This window comes from Scophthalmus maximus, chromosome 21, assembly GCF_022379125.1.
Source record: "Scophthalmus maximus strain ysfricsl-2021 chromosome 21, ASM2237912v1, whole genome shotgun sequence".
NCBI classification, from domain to species: Eukaryota; Metazoa; Chordata; class Actinopteri; order Pleuronectiformes; family Scophthalmidae; genus Scophthalmus; species Scophthalmus maximus.
This window is the reverse complement of record NC_061535.1, coordinates 14,905,001-14,916,791: the sequence shown is the minus strand read 5'-3', so window position 1 is coordinate 14,916,791 and position 11,791 is coordinate 14,905,001. Positions and strand designations below refer to the sequence as shown.

The 11,791-nt window shown below is 50.6% G+C and overlaps 1 protein-coding gene across 1 annotated transcript in view; it reads right to left on the bottom strand.

The window, feature by feature from the left end:
• Positions 1-11,791, bottom strand: part of tnikb (TRAF2 and NCK interacting kinase b) — a 33,812-nt gene that overhangs the window by 3,525 nt on the left and 18,496 nt on the right. Inside the window, 12 exon segments of the mRNA XM_035618962.2 lie at positions 123-262; positions 2,937-3,096; positions 4,285-4,434; positions 4,539-4,639; positions 4,914-5,048; positions 5,918-6,061; positions 6,417-6,593; positions 6,693-6,801; positions 7,850-7,996; positions 8,363-8,477; positions 8,628-8,809; positions 11,686-11,777. Coding sequence (XP_035474855.2) covers positions 123-262; positions 2,937-3,096; positions 4,285-4,434; positions 4,539-4,639; positions 4,914-5,048; positions 5,918-6,061; positions 6,417-6,593; positions 6,693-6,801; positions 7,850-7,996; positions 8,363-8,477; positions 8,628-8,809; positions 11,686-11,777 — 1,652 coding nt within the window.

Sequence of the window (11,791 nt, the reverse complement as noted above, 5' to 3'; positions counted from 1 at the left end):
TTCCTATGAGTGTGTGTGTGAGAGATGTGGCGTCACTGTAGTTTATTATAATCTAAATGAAAAGGTAACAGGGGCGAATCCCTGAAGAAGTTCTGAGTCTCATCGATCTCCAGGTGACTCACCTTGTCGTTCCTCTCCGAGAGGAACTTCAGTCGCTGAGCTCGCTTGTGCATGAAAACTCCATCGAGGTGTCCCGTCTCCACGGAGCGGATCTCAATGGCCTTCTCTCCCCAGCCCATGATCTGGTTGGAGTGGATGTAGGCTGCAGGAGGGGGGGGGAACACACACATGCACACACGCACACACACACACACACGCACACACACACACACACGCACACACACACGCACACACGCACGGGGGGGGGGGGGGGGGGGGGGGGGTTGGACAGGAGAAGACTCAGCACCTGTCTCACACCCAAGCCAGTCACACCTCGAGGCTCCGGGAGGAAGAATTATTGCAGCAGTTTCCGGGTGAGCGACCGCGACCTCCGAGCTCTTCGTGCGAGGAGACGCTTGGCGTTGGGAAAAAAGATGCCGTCAAAGAACAACGGACACGCCCGCTCGCTGGCTCTCTGTTGCTTTGATTGAAATGATTTACTGGAGCAGGAAGACTTTAGATCGGACGCATCAGCAGCAGGGAATGTTAGATGACCACTGGCAGCTTCAATGTCTCACTGCAGCCACTTTTAGAAATTGGAATCTTTGAAAAACCACCAAATGTACAGCCAATCCGTTTGGAAGGACAATCCTTGTTTTTGGCAGGTGGAAGCGTGGACGTGAAAAAGGTCCATTACTAAGTATTAACATTTGTACGTCTGCTTTTCGGTTTGAAGTGAGTAAACTTGGAAACACGTCACACGCAGCGGAACCTCGATGCAGATCCACAGGGCGACGGCCTCGGCCTCCTGGTGGTTGTCGGGCAGCGGGACTTTGGTTTCAAGTGGCTCCAGGTGCTTGTGCCCCGGTTCACCTGCTTGCATGTTGTAAAAAATATATTTTTAAGGTTGATGCCGCTTGCTGAGGACGGGGGGATCAAAAATCGCGGCCATGAAGGTTTTTCTTGTTTTTGTCTGGGAGCTGTGGGGGCGGGGCTTGGCTGTGAGAAACTCTGGTCAGACAGTAGAATACAAACAGACATGTCAACAGGAGACGATGTCCACACACAGAACGCCACACGTACAGTAACACACCAACACAAGTCACACTTTTGGTTTTGACTCGGATCATAAAGATCCAAGATCCATCCTTGATGTGCTCGGCCGTGCTCCGTTTCCTCATCATCATCATCATCATCATCATCATCACGTGGCGTGTACACTAATAAATAATCGATTGATTCAGAGCAGAGTGAAGTGAACTCTAATGAAGAGCCTTCGTCTTTCACTCTCAGGCTGCGGAACCTTTGTGAGGTTCTTTTTTTTCTTTTTTTTCCCTAAGCTCACGCAATCAAGGATGAAATCAAAAATATTTCACAGTTCATACTCACACAGAACAAGAGGACAGATAAAACAACACGCGAGCATTTCCCCCAACGCTTAGAAAGATATTGCAAATATTTACTGTCTGTCCTGTGTATGAGAAAGTAAAGAGTGTGAGAGAGTCTGTATGAGTCAGTGTGAGGCGAGGGGTCGAGGGGTCGAGGGGTCATGGGGGCGGGGGTCGAGGGGCCGATGGGTCGAGGGGTCATGGGGGCGGGGGGCGAGGGGTTCGAGGGGTCTTCGGGGGCGGGGGTCAAGGGGTCGATGGGTCGAGGGGTCATGGGGGCGGGGGTCGAGGGGCCGATGGGTCGAGGGGTCATGGGGGCGGGGGGCGAGGGGTTCGAGGGGTCTTCGGGGGCGGGGGTCAAGGGGTCGATGGGTCGAGGGGTCATGGGGGCGGGGGTCGAGGGGTCATGGGGTCGATGGGTCGAGGGGTCATGGGGGCGGGGGTCGAGGGGTCATGGGGGCGGGGGTCGAGGGGTCATGGGGCGGGGGTCGAGGGGTCGATGGGTCGAGGGGTTGAGGGGTCGAGGGTAATGCTCTGTGGGACGTGTTGTTGTCAATTCATGCAGAAGATGAATATTGAATATATGAATATATAACACTTGACATTAAAGGGATACAGTGAGTTTTTGGGTTCTCGCGCTCTACGGTCGACTTTTCTGTGAAGTGATGAGAATACCGACAGCGACAGCTCACGTCCGGTTAGTGCTGTACTAACGATCATCGTCGTACAGGTCCCAAGGGAATGTAACATTTAACATTTCAAGTGAAACTACTGCGAACCGAGTGACACAAATTCCCTTTGCTTATGTTTTACACCTATCCATCTGTTATCTTTACCGCTGAGAGGAGCGGTTCACCCTGGACCGGCCACCGGCCAATCACGGAGACAAACAACCATTCACTGTCTCATTCACACCTGTGGTTCAATAAGGAATTGACCTAAAGCCCAATCTGTGGTTGGACTGAGGGCGGAACCCGGAGAGAACTGGAGAGAACTGGAGAGAACTGGAGAGAACTGGAGAGAACAGGCAAACTCCACACAGAAAGGCCCTGGATGGTCGGAGCCTGGATTCAGACCAAGAACCTTCTCCTGTGAGGCTCCACACCTCCGTACCGTACTGTATTTTTATAAAGTAAAGTATTGTCTCTGAACGTGTTACCACGACGCGGCGAGCGGATTTATCGATGACGTGCGGCGTGTTCTCATCACTTATAGTAAAGTTGAGCAGTCGCCAAATTTAATTTCCCCCCCAAAAGTTGTATCCCTTCAAGAAGTCGTGACGACGACAGGTGAGACGAGAGGCGTGGCTTCGTGTCTACAGGTGCGACCGAGAGAGAGAGAAGGGTCATGGTGGATAGTGAGGGTGAAAGATGATCTGCTGAGGACGGCCTACAGAGGTCAGAGGTCAGAGGGGGTCAGGGGGAGAAGCGAGCTGATTGGATGACGTACCGACGGAGGTGGGCATCTCGCCCCACTGCAGCACCACGTCTTTGGTGATGCGTCCGTAGGTGTTGACGTAGACGCCCTCGTCCTCGTAGCACAGCAGCATCTCCATGCCGTCCGTCCTGGGCAGAACCACGATGGCGTGCGGGGTCACCTGACCCTGAATCTGCCGGGGCGACACACGGGAGGGAGGGGGTTGGATGAGGTGGGGGCAGGGGTGGGGGGCGGGGGCAGGGGGGGGGTTAGGAGCTGCCGTAACCCCCCCTCCCCTCCCTCCCTCCCCTCCCCACCCGGAGAGAGAAGAAACTGCTGCAACAATAGAGTCTCCCGCTCCTCGCAATCGCCATGGAAACAGACATGAGCACAGCGTGATTCATGAGTGAGGCGGTTGCTGTGGTTACCGTCTCCGTCCCTGTCTGACTGTAACCAGACAAGGGTAAGAGGAGGACACCGCCTCCATCGCTCACTCACTCACTCATCCATTAATTCAGTCGATCACTTATCAATCCTCTCATCCGTTCCTCTAACTTCACTCACGATGGCGTGAAACATTACTTTGATTAAAATCAAACTTATTTAAATGAATATACCTACAAAATTCTTCCACCTTAAAACCCACAATGCCACTTGACATCTTCCTTCTGAGTGTTGTACTTCAAATGTCACAACCTCAGATCTTCCAAACCCTCTTCTAACACCATGAGCTAGTTGGTTGGACCCATGGAGCTCCTCAATGTTAAGTTTCAGAATTATAATATCAGATAATTGATAAAGAATTGAAGCAAAGACCTCAGAACTTCAGTGTAGTTCATCTATTCCCTGATACACTTGGGCTCTATTTCTTACCCCTCATCCTTCACAGGGATCAGGAGGCCTGAGGATTGAACCCACCCGGACCTGGTCCCAATGGTTCCTTCAAACAGAACCCTCTGACTTGAGCTTTTCAGGTCGTGGGTCCGAGGGACAGAAACAAAAGGGACTGAGACGATGCTCAAAACGGCCCGTGATCAAAGGTCTCAAAGAGTCAAGTGGGGGGACGACTGTTGGAGTTTTGAAGTCTTGGTTCAACCCTCAGGTGCTGCATCGACCACAAGGGGACGATCTGAGGATTTGGGCTCAACACTTTAGTGGCTCAGTGAGATTTGAAGTCCAACCCGAGAAGAGCTCAGACAGAAGCTCACGGAATCACGAGGGGTTGGTATGAGTCTGAAAAGTGTCAGTGGCACAACCTGGGATTCAAGTGCCGCTTGTGTTTGGTTCCTGGAATCCACTGAAGTCTCACACACACACACGCACGCACACGCGCGCACACACGCACACACGCACACGCACACGCACACATGCACACTCTTACATGTGAAGGGATGTAGATGTCGTAGGGGTTGCCAGAGTCCACATCGATGACGTGGAAGCCCACACTGGAGCCGTAGATGACCTTCAGCCTCTGTCCCTCCTCCACAGTCAGGTCGACCAGCAGGGGGCGATGCTGCAGCTCCGTGAACGACTGAGAACGAGGGATTATTCATTTCAACTTGCCAAAAGAAGGTCCTTGACACGACGCGACCATAGGGTCTTTTGAATGCGCGTTCGCCAAACTGTAACTTTTACCTTGAAGGCCATGAACTTGTGGTACGGTTTAGGCGCCCAGGCGTAGATCTCGACGGCGTTCTTCAGGGCAATCACCAGGAATTTAATCCTCTCGTACTTCACTGCAGAACAGAGCGGAGCGAAGTGGACAACGGGCAGATGTGAAGCGAAGAGGCTGCTGTTTAAAAACATCGGATGTATCCTGGTTTCTATGGAAACGTGTGACTGTTTTCATGCATCTGTGAAAATCCCAACTGTTCTCTGTATTTCACACCTCACCCTTAGCCTACAATGGAAAAACAAGATTTTTTTTTAACCTCTGGAGGTGGGGTCCCCCATAGCGTGGTGTGTAATCAGGTCCGTGTCCTCAAAACGCACAGGAACAGGTTTTCTTACCGACTTTGTAGTGCACACAGCCCTCCAGCTCTCCCACGGTGATCCAGCCCTGCTTCTTCTCCACTTCAGGGTCATTGTGTAGTATCCGGTTCCTGAGCCAGGACAGGTAGTAAACACGCAGCTTGTTCTTCTTGCCTGGTTTGGAGCAAATCAAAAAAACAAAACAAGTTAAGCAGTTCTGATAAAATGATCTTGCAGTTCAAACTCTCTCCCACTGTGACTTATTGCTCCGTCAGGACAAAGAGCCAGATCCCGTCCGGTGGGCGGCGGCAACCACAAGAGGAGAAGAGTCACATCTGGCAGAAGTATCAACAACGCCGTCGACTTTCATGAGGCTTTTTCTATGTTTTTCTGTCTGTACTTCAGACAACTGCAACCAAAGGCAGGTCGGAAAACGCTGCGTGTCAGATGAGAGATCGACGTAAAGCAGCGATGAAAACAGTGGATTCAGACGCTGAAGGTTTTCAACAGCAGCAGCCGAGACGAAGCCACCGAGTGACCGTCCAACCTGCAGCTCTTTTTGAAGCTCTTCTCTCAGTCTGCTCTCCAGCGAAGGCTGAGGAGAAAGAACTGATGTTTGCAGCTGTTCGAGAGGAGGGAGGCCTACGATTGGTTGAATACAACTTTAAACTCTGGACTTTACTCTTTTAGAGCGAGAGGGAGAAGTTTGATCTCCTTTGGATTGCCAGTTTCAGAAAGTTCCAAAAGTTGTTGGATCCGCCCCCCTAGGCTGAAACTGGAAAGATGGAATATAAAGGAGTCCTTTTTGTGCAAGAAATAATTTCTCAAAACATTTGAACATCGGCAGCTTGACTAAACTACAGCATTTTAGAAAAATGCTTTTTGCAGAAAATCTGGGCCAAAACAGGGTTTGATTGTGTCCGCGCAGGTCCGGACCACAGGAACTCTTCAGGTGCTTCTTCTTGGCAGTAGAACGTGTCTCATCACCATCAACACCACCGTCTGCCTGTTGAGGTCGCAGCCTCTGAAGAGGGAAAACCAACCTGAGATGGTGACCAGGACGTTGAGTCCCTCCAGGACCTCCATCTGCTGGAAGCGCCGTCGGTTGATCAGGTTGTAAACTTTGCCCTGACCGCTCCGGTCCAGCAGCATCAGGCCGTTCTCCGTCCCCACCAGCAGGTTCACTCCTGAACACACACACACACAGACACACACACACACACACACAGACACAGACACACACACACACACACAGACACACACACACACACACAGAGACACACAGACACACACACACACACAGAGACACACAGACACACAGACACACACACACACACAGACACACACACACACAGAGACACACACACACACACACACACACACACACAGACACACACACACACACACACACACACACACACACACACACACACACACACACACACACACACACACACACACACACACACACTGCTCGTTCGCCGGTGTCTTCATCATGACAGGGATCATAGCTGTGAGGTGTTCTGTGTCGTGACCTCTCACCCCAGAGGGCTGCGCAGAGGATCTCCGAGTTGAAGCGTTTCTTGTATTTGCGGATTTCGGGCGTGTCGCTGTGCGGCCGGATGTTGGTGGGGTTGACGTTGACCACGGAGATCTTTCTGGCCTCGTTCAGCCTCAACTGCTCCTGCTCCTGCTTCAGCAGCTCGTCGGCAAACAGCGCTGCGACAGCGACACAGTTCAACGTGAACATCACAGACAGACTCTCTGAAAAAACTTTGCGAAGCAACGTCTTGTTTCTTTCCTCACACAACCACGCACCTGAGGCGGAGGTGTCGTCGTCGTCGTCGGTCGGGGAGGTTCCGTAGACCCGCGGGTCGACGAACGGGGTGAAGGACGCCTTGGAGCCGCCGCCGCTTCCCATGGCATACTGCCGATCACACAAACACAGGTCACGCTGAGTCACGCTGACAACGGACTGAACCAAGCAGGCAACTGTCATATAAAGGAAAGACGTGTGTCAGTTCAGTGGAGACTCTCTGATCACGATGAGCAACTAAAACAAGTTGTTGGTTTCTTTCTCTCTTTGTGTCGCTGGTCTGAGGAACTCAGTGCACGTTTACTTGGACTTAGAACTGAACCCCAGGGTTTTTCCTTTATCAAGTCAGCTACCTGTCTCTATGCTGAGCCATTTCTTTCTGGATCAGAGGCTGGAAAACTGGGGGGGGGGGGGGGGGGGGGGGGGAGAGATCAACCGAGCGGAGCAGGGGAGGGAAAGAAATCAAGTCTGTTCCATCCGAGGGGGGAAACACAGGAGCCGAAGAAGCCGGGACGGGATCTACAAGGGACAGGGCAGGAAATTAAAAGTGCCACATGTTGTCTTTTTGGGGGATTTTCCCATAAATCCTGTTTCTCTTTGATGCGAAGAGAAACGAAGCCGAGTCGAGCAGCTCAACGGTAGATTAACTGTTAATAAGTAGCAGAAGAGTTCTTGTTTAACGTCACATTTCAATGTGGTAATTTGAGATATGGTTTCTCATATCTGACACTTTACCCCCGGGCCTGTACCACGAAGTTCAACATACCCACGATCCCCCATGACGACCCGGTCCTGCCGAGCGATCACACGTCAGCCGTTATTCCCCGATGCGTTCACGCAGAAGCAGGGGCGTTTGCATAGCGACACGTTAACAAACCAATAGTAAAACTATTATACTGGAACAAATAAGAAGAAGTTTAACATAATCCAGGATGAGAGCAACTTCCGGAGGCCGGAGCGACGGTCGTCTGGGAGCTACTGTTTAATTTCCCGCCTGGACAAAGCACCAGATCCCCGGGTGGTGACGAGGAGCAGGTCTGTGGGCGGGTGACGGGGGGAGCAGGGTACCAGGGTGAACAGGTGAACAGGTGACGCTGTCAGGATCAGGTGTGTGGGGTTGGGGGGGGGGGGAGCGATATCTGGGTGCCGCTCCACCTACTTGGGCCCCAGAGGCGTCGCCAGGGGAGACCAGGGGGGAGGCGCTTTGCTGCACCAAATCGGGGAGATTGGCGTTGCCAGGGAACAGATTAGAGTTGCCGAGGAAACCATTGCTGGCGGTAGAGCTCCGCCTCCGTTCCCCGTGTTTCTGGAAAAAGAGAGAGAGGGGGGAGGGGGGGGCACACGTATGTGTGGCGAGGCTGTGATTGACAGGTCAGGTGGTCGAGGGAGGAGGGAGGAGGGAGGAGGGAGCTGCAGCTGTGTGTGGGTGCATTTGTTTCTGTGGTTGTGTTGAGTTTTAGAAGGAGGGGCGGGTGGGTACTGGACCTCGGGGCTTCCAACTCGACACACACACACACACACACACACACACACACACACAGACACACACACACACACACACACACACACACACACACACACACACACACCAAGCCTGTCGCTTTCTGCAGAGTCAGCGAGGCTCTGGGGTCAAACCCTGGGAGGGAAAGGTCATAAGTGGGAGGCGGCTTACCTCACGCATCATCAGGGTGTTGTCCTGGGAGCTGTTTCCGTACGAGTCGCCTAGGGAGTCGTTGTGACCTCCCCCCAAGCCAAAGGGATCGTTCGGGCCTTGACTCGCTGCCGGCCTGAAAGACGGACATCGACGTTTTACTTTTTTATTGTTTTGACTTGTAATCTTTTAAATGTGCTTCTTTATTCAAGTCTTATGTCCTCGTTCCTCAACCAGCTCCCTCTACTGGTCGGGGGGGGGACAGACATTCAAGTCTACCACTCACATGATGCGCGGTATGTCGCTGACCGCCACCGTTCCGTCACTGGCCCCGCCCTCTCCCTCCTCGTCCTCGCTGCTGTGCGACTCATCGCTGGACGACGAGTAGTCCGTCACTTTGACGGGCGGGCGGCTGGTCTCCTCCCCCTGTCGCAGCTCCCTCAGCTCTTTGGCCAGAGCCGTCAGGTCCTGTCGGACGGGAAACAGACAGACATCGTAAACCAAGTCGTGATCTTGTTCAGTCAAGTTTTCACTCAGAGCCGGTCGGGGACGACTGATCCCGACTCACTTCAGAAGGAATGTTTCCCCAGTGTCCGTCATGTATTGTATTTTTAAATCGTAGGTTTTATTAAATTTTTTTAAACGCGGTGGTTTTTATCCTTCTGTCTTTCTTCAACGTGAACGCAACGTATTCTGGAACCGTTTAGTTCAACAACCGTATTCAACACTAGGTAGAAACATGGAGACTCACACGGAGGTCGGTCCACCTCATGGAACTATATTTAACTCATATATGAACACAGAGTTATGGACATTATATTTCTGTGAATTAGTTCATCTAGATATTACACACTGCAGCTTTAAACATCTTTCATATCTGCTGGTTGATTGGAGAGTTCATTATTTTCATAATCCTCAAATCTGTTGATTAATTTGTCAATTAATCACATGATTATTGTAATTAATTAAGGTTCTGTCATCAAATGTCTTGATATATTTTTGAATATAATGTTTTGGACATTTAAACAATTAACCATTATCAAAATAGTTGCAGATTCATTTTCAAAGCCTTTTTCGTCACTTTAAATCAGATGTCTAAAGACATCTGCCTCTGAAATATGTTTATTACATAGATATCTCATTTAGTTTTTTGGTCAAAGGACGCGTCAATGTGGGAGCTCAGCACTCAAGTGGGAAGAGAGATTTGACACTTCATTAAATTTTAGATCGATATCACGCACGCACACACACATACACACACACGCAGTGTTAATGTGTAAAGTGTTTAATAAGCTGAAAGTGTTGACGATGAAAAGTAATTTAGCCGTGGAAGCAATTTACATTTTTAAATGACATGTTGAGAGTTGAGCTGAGGCTCATCAGAGTATAAATAAACCACAGAACAGTCGTCGGAGGAGGAATCATCCCCGTGTGTGTGTGCTGACATACTGTACACAGTACTGTACATCCAGAGGACACGCAGGCGGCGGCGAGCCGCATTTAGTGTCGGCAGGATTAAGCAAAAAAACTACAGAACGGATTTCCACGAAACTTGTTGCAAGGATGTGAAATGGGCCAAGAAAGAACCTATTGGATTCTGGGGCGGATCCAGGAACTGTTTATCTCTTTTCTTTAACTCTCCAGGGAATATTTGATCTTGAAGATCCAAATAAAACCCCAAGATCTAACGGATTTAAATGTGGTGTCATAAGTTTCACGTATGCGCTCTGCAACCGCGGTGAAGGGCAGTTACAGCTGCGTCTACGGGAGCAGACATGTCCACAGTTCTTTTGGTTCTCGTTATGAATCTGGCAGCATTAAGATCTGTGAAGAGACACCATGAGAATCACCATCATCATCAGTGATTCAGTGATACGGAGCAGGAGGGAGCAGCAGGAGGACGGGGGGTCAAGGGTCAGAGGTTAGAGGGCTGGAGGAGGGGGCGGAGTCACATTTTCACTGTTAAAGACATGTCAGAGGTTACGTGACAGGGAGCTGGGATTGAGGTGGAGGTGGTGGAGGTGATCTTACCAACTCCTCCTGACGAGAGAGAGAACGGGAAGAAAGAGAGAGTGATTGTGAGGGGCGGGAGACGGGCTGCAGGGTGGAGGAGGAAAAATGTCACTAACCTCGTCTACAGCTTTCTTATAGCTCTGAGAGAAGATGGAAGGAGGGATGAAGGAAACAAGGATGAAAAGAGGAAGAAGAGCGACAGTGAACGGCAACGTGGTTAGTTCAGAGAGAAGAGTCGGTCTGCCCGTGTGTGTGTGTGTGTGTGTGTGTGTGTGTGTGTGTGTGTGTGTTTGAAGAACATCTTCTTCCAGACGTTAACTTTGTTGATGGTGTCGGTGAACGCTGTCCTCTAGGAGCTCTTAAAGAACAACTACATCCTCCTGTAGAAGCCCAGAGGACCTGGAGAAACCCCCGAACCTTCTGAACCACATCTACAACCTTTTCATTGACAAGTATAAACACAAATGACGTATGACGCCTCCAAAATCCCCAGGAACTTCTGGAGGACCTGGAAGCTCCTTACTGACCCATTATGACCTCCGACCTTCCCCCTGAACCTCCCTCAGTACCTCTACCCCCTTCTCATTGACCATTTACATTCCCTGAGTTGCATGAAGAACCTTCCCCCTGAACGTTGGGACATCCAAGAGACCCACAAGAACTCCTAGAGGACATCTACAACCTCCTCAAAGACCACCCAAGCCTTCTGATCAACCCCTGGAACAACCTAAAGAACATCTAGAACCTTCTTATTGGCTCCTAAAACCCTTTGTAGAACCACTTGATTGACCAGCAAACCTTCTAAACAACCCCAGAACAAACTGAAGGACCCCCCCAAACCCCTAGGACTGCTATAACCCCTAGAACATCTTTAAGGAGCTCTAGAACCTTCCTTCTCATTAGAACCTCCTCAATGACCACTTGAACTTTCTAAACAACCCTAGAGCAGACATAATGATGTCAAGAACACCGCGAACAACCTGAAGTACCTCTAGAACTTTCTTACTGACTACTAAATCCATCAGAAGAACTCCTTAATGACCACGTCAACCTTCTGGTTAACCCCTGGAACAACCTAAAGGACATCTAGAACCTTCTGTTGACCATTAAAGCCTTTGAAACAACCCAGAGACCGACATCAATTACCACTGGAACCTTGTAAAGAACCCCTAGAACCTTCGTTAGATTCTGTGAGTAACGTACAGACGCGATGAGGTGAAATGAAAGTAAAACCCGACAAAGTGTGTTTCTGAGCGTGAAGTCACCGCGGTGAGTGAGTGAGTGTGTGTGTGTGTGTGTGTGTGTGTGTTGTACACAGTGTGTGAACTCACTGCAGGCCGGCTGGGTCGCGTCACCTCCCTGCTGTCGTCTTTGGTCTCATGGGTTGAAAGCATGGAGCCTTCGGTCTTGGTGGATGAATTACCTGAACACACACAC